Source organism: Cimex lectularius, unplaced genomic scaffold, assembly GCF_000648675.2.
Source record: "Cimex lectularius strain Harlan isolate CLEC.00 unplaced genomic scaffold, Clec_2.1 scaffold125, whole genome shotgun sequence".
Classification (NCBI taxonomy): domain Eukaryota; kingdom Metazoa; phylum Arthropoda; class Insecta; order Hemiptera; family Cimicidae; genus Cimex; species Cimex lectularius.
Window position 1 is genome coordinate 1,410,465 of NW_019392662.1, and position 15,038 is coordinate 1,425,502.

A 15,038-nucleotide genomic window follows, 5' to 3' on the forward strand; every position below is an offset into this window, starting at 1 on the left:
TTGTTAATTCAGGAAACCTTCCTTATGCATATCCTTTATTAAATTGGTTGGAATTTCTTGGTACAGCCATCAAATTATAATCTTAACATTTTTAATTATCTTTTTAACAATCCTCAACTGTCTATCTTACAATTATATTTGAGCCGTTTTAAAAGAGTGAAAGTAAATCAAACACAGATAAAATCTCCAACTTGTGTTTACGACTGTATTTTGTAAATAAATCTTCGAATAGTTAATCTTTTCTTTGTTGGTTTTTCTAACGTTCCAGTGGTTTGATTTTTTTAAATTGTACCATTCTTAATTTTCTGTATGTTTGGGAGGTGGTTAAAAATGATACAGATTCGGCAAGAATCATAGCATTGTTGGAAGATGGATGAAGTCAAATGTATGTGGCCAGGGTGCTCAACATTCCCAGAACAGATATTCGAAGGTTCTCCCATCGCTACCAAGATACTGGAGGTTACTCAAGAAGGCATGGATCAGGTCGCCATCGTGTCACATCTGAGAGAGATGATCGTTTTATTGTTTGGAATGTACTCCGTAATCGACATTCTACCGCTGTTGAAGAAGAAGCAACACTTCAAGTTAGAAATGCAAGATTGGACTGAAATCTTGTTTTCGGACGAGTCAAGGTTTTGGAGATTAATAGGAGAACAATATATGCACGCGCGACATAATATCACTCACTCCGGAGAAGCTATGGAGGTAGTGGTAGTGGCCCTTAACAAGCTTGTCGACCACTATACACTACACGTAATGACCTCAAAAAATTAATAAAACCAGGGATATAAAATTAAAAAATTGACATCTTTTTGTAGACATCAACCTTATTTTTCTTACTTATGAGCACATATAATCGAAACATTGTTTACATAACCAAAACATTAGAAATCCATTTTTCCAACGGTGGCAATAGAGTTTAATTCACATAAAAATTAGAATAGTTATAAATTTTTTAGTGAACCAGACATCCGAAAAAAATTGCATCCCGGATAATCCGCCCATAAAATTTCTATTTTGAATTGACAAAAAACGTCGTACTTTAGACCTTTCAATGGAGCTTAAAACTTATTTTAATTTAAAATATAAAAGTATATATATTTTTGGCCTACTGTTCTGAAGCCTTCTTTTGGTTTTTATAATTTTTGATGTTTGTACCAATCTAATCTCATTTATTAAGATCACGTTTTAAATTATTCTTCGTAAAAATGAATCGATAGATAAACATATATAAAACGATTATTTAAGAAGAATACATATACTACGAGGTCAGAAACCTCATAAAAACATATTTAAATAAATTAGGAGTAGGGGCCATTATCAAGAACACACACGTTAACTTTTTTGACCTAGTATCAAAAAAATGTTTCATTAAAATCACTGATCCTACGTCCGAATCCTCACCTTTTAAGTGCCAATATGTGGGATAATATTGGATGTAATGAGTATAATTGTGTCATAATAACTACATTTTTATAGAAAGATTCGTCAAAAACCTTTTTAAAAATTTCGAAAAGGGAATCGGATTGTAGACAAACAGACAGTGTTCTTCAACGTCAGCCGAGATCCCCTGGGGAGACTAATAGCTCCTGTAACATGATAGAGCCGGGAAGGGAAAAATCACCTTTTAGTTGACTTTGTCTTCGACTGCCCTCCGTGATGTTGGCGTGATGTAAACCATTGGCGTAATGGTAGCGAAGGGGACCATACTTCCCCTATCCATTACCATCCCCCAGCCCTGTGTACGGATGTTTGTCACTCCACTCATTCCTCGCCCCGCCGATTAAAGCCAACCCCCCAACCCCGACAACTCCTGAGGCTGTTTCCCCGCTCCCGTTAATCCCTTTTAACCCTCGGAGCTAGAGATTTTCAAAAACGAATCGCATAAATAAGCAATGGGGAAAGATTAGAAAAAGGAATGGTCGTGAACAAAATTTCATTAGTCCGAAACTAAATTTTAATTCGATTGAAAAACCTACAAATATGTGCGAAATTTGACATTTCAACGGTTTCTTTCTTCTGAAATATTTGTAAAATGCCTCGAATATTGGATAATTTCCATTTATGAAAAGGACAGGAAAAATGGCAACCAAGTTCTTCAATCTAACTAATGCAGTTGTGTTTCACATGGAAATATGCTACATTGAAAAAAATAATAATTTTGGTTTATATAGATTAAGAAAGCTCGAAATCATTGTGTTACATTGAAACGTGTTGCCTGTACGTCAAAATAATTTATTCATAAATTATAACCAATACTACAAAGTTGATATAGTTAAAGATAAATGATATGACATACGAAGCGGGGTTATGAATGTTTGTAATAAAAATAAATAAATAAAACGAAGGAGTTTTTGTTCATGCAGACATAGAAATCAAACATGTTTTACTGCTGTAATTCTGGCGAATAATTCTGTTTGAATATTTCACTAGCTTCAGAAGTTTTCTATTATTTTGGCTATCCTGTCAACACAAACCAATAAAGGAAGTTGGCAGACCAAAACAGCGAGGATAGCCAGACCTGGATGATCTGTAACAACCTAACTACCTAACCCTTTAACTCATTTTGCGATTTTTGATAGCGTCATTTTTGAAAATTTTCATGGTCGTACAGAACAAGAAGTGTTTTGTATGTTTGAGGTTTTCCACCTGGGCATTTTTACTCTCCTTTCTTTCTTAATTTATAACATTTTATCCTTGGGTCCGAGGTCATCTGTTGTTTAATCGTTTCTGATACTTTTGGACTGTCCGTTCAGACGTGTTTCGACATTCCTTCATCTTCAGTGATGTGATTTGTTGTCCTGTATCACTCTGGTTAAGTCGGCTTAAGTCCCATCTGCTAAGTTGCCAAAACGTTGACGCGCGTAATAAACACGTAATGGATGATCGGTAACAACCAAAATTCAGGTCCATCACTCCCCAGACTACCCAAAATGTCACAAATTTTTTATCTTTATTAAAATATGTAACATTTTAATTATTACCATTGGTTTAAAAGTATGTAGATGTATAAAATGTTTTGTTATTTCTACCTTGTGAGATTTCTTTATTGCTATTTAAAGGTTTTCCATGTAAGCATATTTACTTTTCCTTACATGCTTAAATGTATGACTTTTCTACTGATGATGAACCTGTGGTTTGGTAGTTATGTTCATTTTGGACTGTGGTGGGTTTTGTTGTCCTGTCTCACCCTGCTTATACTCCTGCCCTTTCCTAAAGATGGTAAAATGCCGAAAAGCGTCAGATATACATAAAAACATGATCGGAAATGACTACGCTACGTCCTACCTTTATGAAAACATAAAGCTGGAAGAAACGTTAGATTTTTCAGCTGAGGTTTTCTGAGAGCCGAGCAGTTAAATCTCTAAAATTAATCATTATAATATTAACGCAACAATAATTTTTCAGTTTGTAAATTTCTGAAAATAGTACATGAAGTTTGTTCGTTCAGATCATTCTGGCATTTCGCTGGTGGTTGGTCTGGATATAAGCAGGGTGAAGCAAAACAGTAAGGACTGACTGAGTACCTGAACCCCCCCCCCCAAATTCAGAATGTGCTCATCAGAGTGATTAGATACGAAGTTCAAGTTCGTCCTACTGCTCAGACCTCATAAATAAATATCCTACAGTCGAGCTGCCATTACATTAACAAGAGTTTAATTCCTAGTCCAATTTTGTGTTTGAAAATATTTTTGCCTCATTTGATGTCCGCAATTTGAAAAGGACAACTGACCTTCAATATTTTCTACAGGGTGAGGTGCAACTTACGTTTTTACGGTTAATGAGTGAATTTATGTATTTCCTTATGTCAGATATTTTTTAAATTGTATTAATCATTAGTATGATAATAATATAAGAGTCAATCGAAGTCAAATTTTTTTTTTTGGTGCTTAATAAGTGGTACATGCAGTTATTCAATGTTGTACTATATCAAGAAAGTTCACACTGAATATAGGTATCTTTTGAAAAAATAAAATGATATGTATTTTCATCTATTTGTCAAAACATTATTGAACGGAGTTTCACGTGTTTTCCTACTCTGTGTCTGTCAGCTAAAAGATCAACGAGGCAGAGGGGAAAGATGGGCCATAAAAATTATTTATCTCCTTCGGCGGAGGACGTTTCGGCCTTTCCCCGTATATTCGACTCCAGTAACATGTTTCCCGTAAGTCTTCCAACCTGTTAAGTCCGCCCGTGTGACAGAGGAAGAGAATCGAAAGCCAATTATGTGCGGTTTTGTTCCCTTTTCATCCCCCCCTGGAAATTCTCCTGGAGGAAAATGGTGCTTCTGAATCATTCCAACGGGGACGGCGCTTTCTCAGTTATTGGAAAAGTTTTACCTGCACTTTAAGCCGTCTTTCTAAACGGAATACAATTTTCCCATCTTTCTCAGGTTTCTTATAAAAAGTTGAAGGTTTTGTATTTCAATAAAATGCCCATTGAAGCGATTCATTATAAAATATTGTACAACTCAATGGTGTTTTCACACAAACTGTAAGCAAATGCTTCATGAAAATGTCTTGTTTTCAAACTACTTCCGAAACTTTAATCAAACTTTTATCAAAAACATTTTTAAATACCTAATTCAGAAAATTTGATTTTTTTATCTTTGTCATTAAGGCTAATGCCTTTCCCTCGTATTAAAGCACACTGGAGAGTCCTAGTTTAACAAGAAATTGTATTACTATGCCATGGTCTTATTAGGTCTCTGTGTTCTTCAATTCTTAAAAATTCAAGCCTTAAAATTCTTCAAAGTTTACGTTAAAATCCCAAAGCATTTTCTTCCTGTGGGCAAATGTAGCGCTACAGTTCCTCCTGTGCATCCTTGCAGAATCTGCACGTAATGTGTTGTATTATCCAAATTTTCCGTAGTTAGTGTCTCTTGTTAAGAATCCTTTTAGGATTCCAAATTTGCTTCCTTTGATACATACCGTTGGAGGTTCTTGGATTGTCTGTCCAGTGAATTCCATCGTTTCCTCATTTTCATCTATTCTTTTTCTCTAAGATATTCATTGATAATGTGTATCCCTATGCCACAAAAGGGTACAAGAACTATCAGCCCATTTTCTTCCAAGGCTGTCTACTTTTTCGTATACTTTTACTCCTTCATGTCCTGGGACACATACAATTATTTTATATACCTAATATATTTAATTTAATTTTGCAATTCAGCACCATCTTTGAGCTAATGATTTTTGTACTTAGTGCTCTGAAAGCTGCCTGGCTATCTGACAGGATAGCTATGTCCTTCTTTTTGCACCCTTGAAATATATCTCAATTGCGTGAATTTATCCTCGAAGATACCGGTGTACTTCAAATAAAGTTTTGTTATCTTGGAACTTGACACGTTATATCGATATGCTATTTCGTTAAATATTTTACAGCCTTGTGTTAGTTGCTTATGTAGGAAATGCTTAAAAAATATAATTATCTTGATATCCTATTTAACTGAACTCTGCTTCAGAATATTTGTACCATATAAGCCGGCATCTTACAAGGTGGTATTCTTGGCTCAACCCCGTATACCATTTGTACTTTCCCGTTCACTCAACAAGTATCATCACCAACTATCAGGACAATTCTAACCGGAATTCTATCTATCAGTATCAAAAAACACTTTGCTATCAAACAATGTTGCAAAAACCTGGAAGGCAAGGTTGAATATAAAACTTGCCCTCCAAGTATTGGCTTCCACTCAAGCCAGATACTTAGGACTGTACCTAGAAAGCAGACTGACATGGAATCTTAACACAAGTCATATGAGGCAGCTTCCCCAAAGACATGGACAACTGTAAAGCATTTTAGGACGGAAGTTTATTTTGATCGTCAAAATTCAACTAGTTTTATGCGAGACATTTATTACGACAAATTTGGACATACTGAGTAGAACTGTGAGAATCCAACAACGATCTCATCAAATCCTTCCAACTGAAATTCAAGACATATTGTCAAAGCCGCTTACACCCCATTAACCTTTATCCATTACGTCCTCAACATTCGCTTCCATATGTTCCACACAATTTCCCATGCCGAGAACATACCACGCTGCCTTAAACGACCATCACCTCGATACGTCATCGCCCCTCAATCGCTCAAATTGAGTTCCAATGTTACCCAACCACCCGGTTTCTCAATTATTGTAGAGCAAACCGGGAGAAAGGGAACCCAGTTAATGCCTACCATATCTGCTTTACAGATGGCTTCAAAACCGAATATGGGTCAGGAGCTGGCATTTACCGAAGTAAACCAAGGATTACAATTCATATAAGACTTGGACAATATGCCACTACTACTACTACTACTAGGGAGATAAAAAGGCTGGGGATTATCAACAGAAGAATAGACACCTACACCGCCAGCCAGGCGGCACTGAAGGCAATTGCCGCATCGACGGTAAAATCCAGAAACGTTTGGGACTGCTTTAGGGCGCTGACAGAGAGTGGAGAAAATAACAAAATTACCCTTGTCTGGGTGCCAGGGCACACAGGGCAGATGGGCAACGAAGAGGCCGATAAATTATAGTCAAGGGAAGTTTAATGAGGACACCTATTGGCCCTGAATCCTTTTGTGGCTTACCAAATTGCCAAAAACGCGGATCCATTAGACAATAGATTAAACACTTCAGCTCAATGGGGATGTATGTCAGGACAAAGACATGCGAAAAAATATCAAAGGACCATTGCAGAAACAAACAGTAGAACTACTAAATCTAGAACTAGAATAACAGTTGGACTACTAACTGGACACTGCAGACCCCGGAGTCATATATACTCGGAGTGCAGAACCAAGCCTGTGCAGATATTGCCAAGAAGAAGAAGAAACTGCGGAACATGTCCTATGTAGGCTGAGATTCCTAATTTTGGGAGAGGAAAGGCCAGAGCCTGAAGGATACACACCTAACGCCTCGAAAAAGCTTTGGCGAATGGTAAAAAGCCTCCAAGCTTAAGGAGGAGCTCTACATTAAAAAAAAAAGGAGATTCACAATAGACCAATAGCGCGGTGCGCAGGTCGTAAAAAGGTCGTCTCCTATGTGATTTCATCTAAGTTCAATCATTCAAAATATAATGTCCAAACAGTTTAGTAACACATTTAATACAGTACAGCGGTTACGTGAATATTTTAACATCTATAGTCGGAGAAAAGTGGCGTTGTTAAATAAAAAATAAAACCTACCCAGTTAACAACCCCTCAGCCCTTCTGCCGTTCCAATATTGTCACATTATTTTTCTGCCATTCCCTTTTCTCCCCTCTTTGAATTGCAGAATCAGTCATGCAATATGTTGCCAGAATTGAAACATTGGAGAGGAAATTCTGAGGAGCGCAAAAGCACAAACACGGGAAACAAAGAGTACATTTTAAAGAAAAAGCTATTGAATGGACTGTTAATTGATTATGCTAGATTAAATTGAACCAGAATAAAATTCACTGATTTTACTAGTTTCCATGTAAAACTTTTTAACTTTTTTTGTATTGAGACGTTAATTCTTGAGATATGTTATCACTCCCCTAGTCCTCATATCTTTAATGTTTTGGTCTGCTAGACCTAGGGGAACAATGCCCAAAAACCGCGAGTTGAATTATTAACCCGAGGGTTAACAGTTTCCAACTGATAGAAACAATTAGATGTTAAGTACAGGAAGGGGTGCTCACCCTCAAGCACATTAACGCACGGCTGAGACAACATAGATAACACCGGTCGTACAGTCTCCGCTTTCCACTCCCTTCCGCTGTATTTATGTTGAAGCTGATTTGTATTAGCATTTTGTCGGCTTGTATGTTTTCATTCGACCACACGTGGATTCAATATTGATTCGGAGGAAAATTAAATTGTGCCTGAGAGAAGCTCTTATTTTATTTTCAGCGACCCAGCGATAAAAATACGTCTAATGTCAAAACATTACACACAATTAAAAACACAAAACATGTTTGTTGCTTTAACTTAAATTTGTATAGCTCTGATGATGATGACACTGTGAGGGTGATTATAATCGATCTGCTTTTCTCCGACCAGCCTTTCATCATTTATTTTATGGTATAATTAGAAAAGAGGCAGATTTTATTTATTCAACAATCGCATAAAAAGAATCTTGTTCCTTTATAACAATAGTATGCTAGAGATTTGATTAATACACTTTTCTAATCAACCAATCTATTGTAAAAAAGAAAAATTCCCCGAGGAAGACAAGACAAAAGGGTGCACAGGAAATAAACCACGTTCCTGGAATTCGGATCTGAATATTAAGTCATGATTTCCCTGTTTTTCCCCCTGGTACGACGAAGTGATATTGTTCAATAAAGAGGAAGCTGCGGTGGGAACGACCGTGGGTATTTGGTCGGGAACAGCCTAGTTTACCCCTTTTATATGTTTTTCATTATTTACGTCTATGGGCAATAGGTCTGTCATGGGGGTGCGTTATCGGAGGATTGATACCAGATGTTTGGATCCGTTTGAGCCAGGAGATAACCTTAATAATGATTGATCATGGAACGAGCTAGTAGACCGATGATTCAACGTACTTAAGCCTCCCTATTTCCAAATCTACTATCGATCCGGTGGGTAACTCCCAAATGATAAAACGATTCTTAAAACCTTTGATTATAACTTTCGTAGAGTGTTAGGAGGATGGACACTTAATTTAAAAAAATCAGCTCTGGTGAAGTGTGACGGTGCGTCTGGGCACAACTACAAAGCAAATATATTAAAAAAGAAAAACAACAATTTCCGAAGTTATCAAAATCTATATTAGACAGGCATAGTTTATAGTTTTACGTAATAATCGTTAGCGTACTCCTACGAGTATCAAAACCTGTTGAAGCTGGTCACTGATTGCGTCCCCACCTGATTTGAATTTATTTGACCGCTTCAACCGGGGGGAAAAATGCAATAAAATAAACAGCCCCCTCCATACCGATTTTGAAATTTTAAAACGATGGGGTGAACATCAGTTAATTAGCCGGCCCCACGAGGCTAGAATTGGAATCAATGATTCAACAGGCCTGGTAGGCTCGCCGCAGGCTGAAACGGCATCTGCATAATTCAACCAAATAGTTAATTCTGTCGTACAAACCGAATATTCTAACAAAAATGCATAATTTAACCGAGAGATAACAAGCTGTGGTAATGTGTAACTTCTTGATATTTCAAGACTTGAACATTATTATCTGGAGGTAATTGCTTTTGGGTAAGTCGAAGCATCGATTTGCGGGCTGAACTGGACATTTACTCTATGTTTTCCTGAGCAACAACTGATTTACATTAAACTGTTATATAGCAGTACAAACTTTCACAATCATTTGTGATTTTTCAAATTTTAGGTGCTGGTACACATTTTGCCATGATTAAATCTATTGTAAAAAAGGTTAAGTAACGCCTGTCTGTGAGGAGAGCTTGAAATCCAATAACCTGTGAGTGTTGCGGTTAAGGAATTAAAGCACTTTACAATACTTTTCCCAAAGTAATCTCAAATAATGCTAGGAAACGAGCCGAGAACTTCAAGTGCGACTGAAAAGATAATTATATTCTAATAATGTTTTGGTATATAAAAGTAGTCGCTTTCTGATCAACTTGCTCTTCCTATTTCAATCGAGTTTCGGCAATTTGCCATCTTTAATAGAGGATTTGTTGTTCTGTCCTACCCTGCTTTTAACTCAGACCAACAACTTTAGTCGGACTAGTTGGTTCGGAAACGAGTGATCTTCAGGTACTTTACTTCGCAGACGTCAGGACGAATTTATAAAAGATAACATCCTTTGAACAAGTTATCTCTGTGATGACAGATAAAGGTAAACTTTGTACGAGATTATTGAGTTTAGGGTGTATTTATATCATTCACACCCGCTTAACCATTCAACTGCTCATCATCTCTCGCTCTTCTATCAATATTTTCGTCTGTACAGCTGTCTGGCAGATTTTCTCGATATTTATGCACTTAAACTGACCCTCTCTCTCTCTCTTTCTACTTGGTACTCTTTGTTTTATTTGGTATTATATAGTCGTTATATATATGTACGTTACATGTACTATGTAACAATGCAATATTAAATAAAATAAAAACAAAACGATTTTTTTAATTTTTCTTTCTCAATATAATACATGGAATGGTAGAACAANTATGTGTGTGTGTGTGTGTGTGTGTGTGTGTGTGTGTGTCCTACCATTCCATGTATTATAGTATTATATTGCTAAATTATTGTTTTGTCCCTCAGAGAACAGTTTTATACATTTATATTTTTTTTATTATTGTCCTTAAGGGAACCTACTCCCAGAATACAATAAAGTTTTTCTTTCTTTCTAGTTACCTGTTTGATCTTTTGGTCTCCACCTGCACCTAATTCTCTCTCACCCTCTCCCTCTTTCTCTCTCGATCCCTCCTTTACTCTTTCTTTCTGCCTCTCTCTCTCTCGCTCTCTTTCTCTAGTTCTTTTTTATGTCCTCTTTCACAGTCTTATCTTACTTCACCTATCTTTCTATTCACTCGATTTTATAATTAAGATTTGCTACATCTATTTCCCTCCCTCTCACTCTCTCTCCTTGCCCCCCATCCCTCCTTCTCTCATTTCTCTCATAATCGAGCTTTCTTTTCGTTTCTGACTATCAATCTCTCGGGCTCATCTCTTATATTTACATAAACACGTAAGAAAGTATAATGTATTTTAATTAAGGAATTTGTGATGTTTTGGTTATTACTAATGTATTTTTTCTACCTACATTTTTTTTGTCTTATATATAATCATACATTTTTTCTGTTGGTTTGGAATGGTTGAAGTGTACCGGAATAAAAATTATTAATTAAATTATTATAATAATGTCATGGGTTGGTAAATAATGCAGACATTGTTTTATCTTCAGAACAAAGAGTTTGAAAGAATAGGAAAAAGTTTATTTGAATTAATTAAGCAGACTTATTTACGTTCGTACTTTTAACTCCTCTTAGTGAAGTATTTTCGGTGACAAGCGTACCCGCGTCAATTGAAAAGTTAGAGAAAAACGATTGAGCACGTTGAAAAGTTAAGGACGTATCCTTAATCTGATTTTTTTCGGGAGACGAGTGGTTGGATCGATTTTATGGAATGATAGAAAGGGAGAAGACCCAAAGGATTTCGGGTTGCAGATATCTCGAATGGTACACCGGATTCTTTCGGAGACAGATAAAGTGGATCCATATTCCAACCCTCGACTTCCTATCCGAAAAAGGGCGGTATCATTTTGATTTTCACGATAAGAAATAAAATAAAGGACTTTCTCCTTTACACAATTTGGATAAATTCACAGCAATAAAATCTTTTGGTAAGAAAACATATTTGCCTTATTAGGAGTAAAATTGAGCACAAAGTCAAATGATTTGCCAAGAATACATCGTACAATTTGATGTTTGTTTATTGTATGGTGATTTAAAATGGTAATTTAAATACTAAAGATGATATCCTTCCTTATAGAATTAAATTTAAAGTTTTGTTTTGTATTGAAAAGCCGTAAAAATTTAAAAGGCAAAACGTGTAAGATCCTGAAATAAGTGGTTTTATTATTTCTTTTGAAAGAGACAAATCCAACTCGCGCCTCCTGTAGCTTTTCATCCCATTTTCCTTCTCAGTGCATGAGACACTTTTTCCTCCAAATAAATGCTCAAAGAGATTTATGTGAAGAGCTGGAGATGGTGGTTCTGAGAGGTGGAATTCTTTACCCTCAAAGAATCTTTTAGGCACACGAGCCTTAAGGTATTTCCCTACAAAAAACTGATACCGAGCCATTCCATCTTTTGAGATGAAAAATGCAAATTGTATTAAAAATTGTTCAATCTCGGTTCATTGATCCTATGTGATATTTTTATTATTTTCTTTAAATTTAATGGAAAAGGAAAATATAAAGACGTACGTTTTTATATTTCTTTTATTATTTTTGCTTCCTCCCTCATCCTCCTCCCTTCATTTCACCATTTATTTTTTTAAACTTTCAATTAGTATTTTGTAAAAATAAACTCACTTGAAAAGAGATACGTTAAGATAATCCATCGTCATTCTGGAGCTAAGGCAACTAAGGCACACAAATCGTGAAGACCCAACCAATTTATTTTTCGCTATCGTCTGTCCAAATCAGCACCTAGTCGCCACCCACATCATTGACAACGGTGAGCCAATTTCTTTTTATGGAGTGTGGTCATTTTTGATCATTTGTTAACCTGCCTGAGGCGTTTCGGCTTGTCATTTTCGTTGATGTGCAGTCTTGCCTCTCCCTCCTTAAATCCCTGAGGTATATATTGGGTTGTCCGGAAAATAATGCAGGATTTTAAGTTTTCATTAAAAAAAATCTATATAAAATATTCTGTTTACGTTTACAGGATTACTCATTTGTATGAATGTCAACACTTATTAATCCTCTTCCAAATGATATTGTTTGTTTACCTCTGTAGCATTCCGCTACTTGGAAATAATTCAGTCATCCTTATAATGTCAAAGCGAGAATTTCGTACGATTTTCTTTTACGAGTTTAAACTCGGCCGAAGCGGAGCCCAAACGGCTAGAAACATTAACCAAGTCTGGGGCGAGGGTTGTGTTAATGAGTGCACTGTGCAAAGGTGGTTTAAAAAATTTCGGGAGGGAGATTTCAGCCTTGAAGATGAAGAAGGTCGTGGAAGGCCTTCCTCTCTTAATGATGATGTTCTGCGATCAGTGGTGGAAGAAAACCCCAAAACAACTGTTCGAGAACTTGCAGAGCAACTCAAAGTCAGTAAAACGACCGTCGCTGACCACCTCAAGGCGATTGGAAAAGTGAAAAAACTCGAAAATTGGGTTCCACACTCATTAAACGATCGCCAAAAAAATCAGCGCTTTGATGTTTGTGCATCACTTCTTTGTCGAAACAAAAATGACCCATTTCTGGCCAGAATTGTTACATGTGACGAAAAGTGGATTCTCTACGATAACACTAGACGTTCTGGACAGTGGCTCGACAAAGGAGAAGCTCCAATACATTTTCCAAAGCCCCCAACTCATCAAAAAAAGGTAATGGTTACGGTATGGTGGGCTTCATTTGGTTTAATACACTACAGCTTCTTAAATCCTGGCGAAACCATCAATGCTGAATCATACTGTAACCAAATTAATACCATGCATCAGAAATTGGCAGTAATGAAGCCCTCTTTGGTCAATCGGAAAGGGCCCATTTTGTTGCATGACAACGCTCGACCACATGTGTCACGTGTAACGTCACAAAAATTATTGGAGCTTGGCTATGAAACTTTGCCTCACCCACCCTACTCTCCGGACCTCTCGCCTACTGACTACCATTTTTTTAGACACCTGGACCACTACTTACAACACATAATATTCAAAAATCAAACGGAACTGGAAAATGCATTTATTGACTTTATCAATTCTAAAAATTCTGAATTCTACTCAGACGGAATTAATAAGTTACCAACACGTTGGGAGAAATGTATTGAGAGTATGGGAAATTATTTTGATTAAAGAACATTGCTTTAAAGTAACTAGTTTCTTTTTTTTTGTTTAATACCAAAATCCTGCATTATTTTCCGGACAACCCAATAGTTAATTAAAAGATCAAGTCAAGGAAAGTTGATTTGTATGGACCCGATCCGATCAACCGGATCAAAACAACAGCAATATGACGAGAAGGTAAAACAGCGAGGATAGGAGGACCGAAATCAGAGAAAACGACAAAACTATAAGTTAATCTCCCCGCAGTCTTTATAAGGGTATCTTCCACTTTCTTTCCTGTAAGTAACGCGAGCTTAACTCAGGATTTCAAATTAAATTTATTTGGTGGAAGAATCAACCAGCCGTTTTTTGTCGCTTTTTCTTACTCTTAAAAAAAAAAATTATTCACTAAATTTCATTTCGAAGTTTTTACGTTTTTCCTTGTAGGTGAGAACAGCGTTAGATAAATTTGATAAAATGTTGGGAATTTGGTTTTTTGGAGGCAGGCGAAAAACTAGCTTTGTTTAGGTCAAAATAGTCCTCATTAATTTTAAATACTGAAGAACTATTGCTTCAAGCATATACGTTTAAAGAATGTTTTTACAGTTAATTAATCTTTAAGTAAGGTATTGGTTGAGATAAAAAGTCAGTGTCACGAGCGAGATTCGAACCCACGACCATCGGCTAAATACGCCGCTGCTCTACCGCTTGAGCTATCGTGACTTCAAGTGGTAGAGCAGCGGCGTATTTAGCCGAAGGTCGAGGGTTCGAATCCCGCCCGTGACACTGACTTTTTTATCACAACCAATACCTTATTTATAGATTAATTAATTGAAAAGAATTTATTTTGTCAATCCCACCACGAAACTTAATCGATGGTTTTAATGGTTTTACAGTTGAAATGTCAATAGGAAAATATGACATATGCGTCGTTCATATGTCATATATACAACTAATTAAAAAATGAACGTATACTCACTCAGTGTTTTCGTGAACTATTTTTGAAGGATCGACTGCAACACTGTGCCGCATGTTGGCTTTTTCCGCCTTTCTCTGGCCTGTAAATAAAATGAAGATAAGTTATATAACACGAATATATAAATTTGTAAAGGAAATTAAGGAAAATAAAACGGAAAAATGTTGACCCACCAATTTGATGAAAAGGTAAAATGATCAGAAAATTGCTGAAATACTAGATCTGAAGTAGGGCATCCTAACCCAAGATCTAGCTCTCACTCCATCTCTCTCTCTCTCTCTCTCTCTCTCTCTCTCTCTCTCTCTCTATATATATCTATATATCTTTCTTTCTATTTATGTATATATCTCTATCTTTATTTCTGTCTCTTCCTTTTTTTAACTGTCTGTCTCTCTTTCTCTCTCTTCTCAACTGAAACTGTGTCAGCCTCTGTCCGTTTTCTCTCTTTCTTACTTTCTACCTTTCTTCCTCCCTCTCTCTGACTAGATAGATGTTCATCTATCTTTCTGTCTCTCTTCTCTTCTGCGATAATAAACACACTTAAAAAAAAATAAGCAACTAGTAATAGTTTAGGTCTGTAGCCCCATCCTGCTTACAGCCCCGGCGAAATAAAATGCATAATGCAGTT

General features: G+C 36.4%; 1 protein-coding gene across 1 annotated transcript in view; it reads right to left on the reverse strand.

Moving 5' to 3' along the window:
* LOC106668804 (breast cancer anti-estrogen resistance protein 3) overlaps positions 1-14,492 on the reverse strand; it is a 105,826-nt gene extending 91,334 nt beyond the window's left edge. The window contains exon 1 of the mRNA XM_024224938.1: positions 14,414-14,492. Within this exon, the coding sequence (XP_024080706.1) occupies positions 14,414-14,466 (53 nt within the window). The 5' untranslated portion in view covers positions 14,467-14,492. The remainder of the gene's footprint in view (positions 1-14,413) is intronic.
* Between the last annotated feature and the right edge of the window lie 546 nt (positions 14,493-15,038).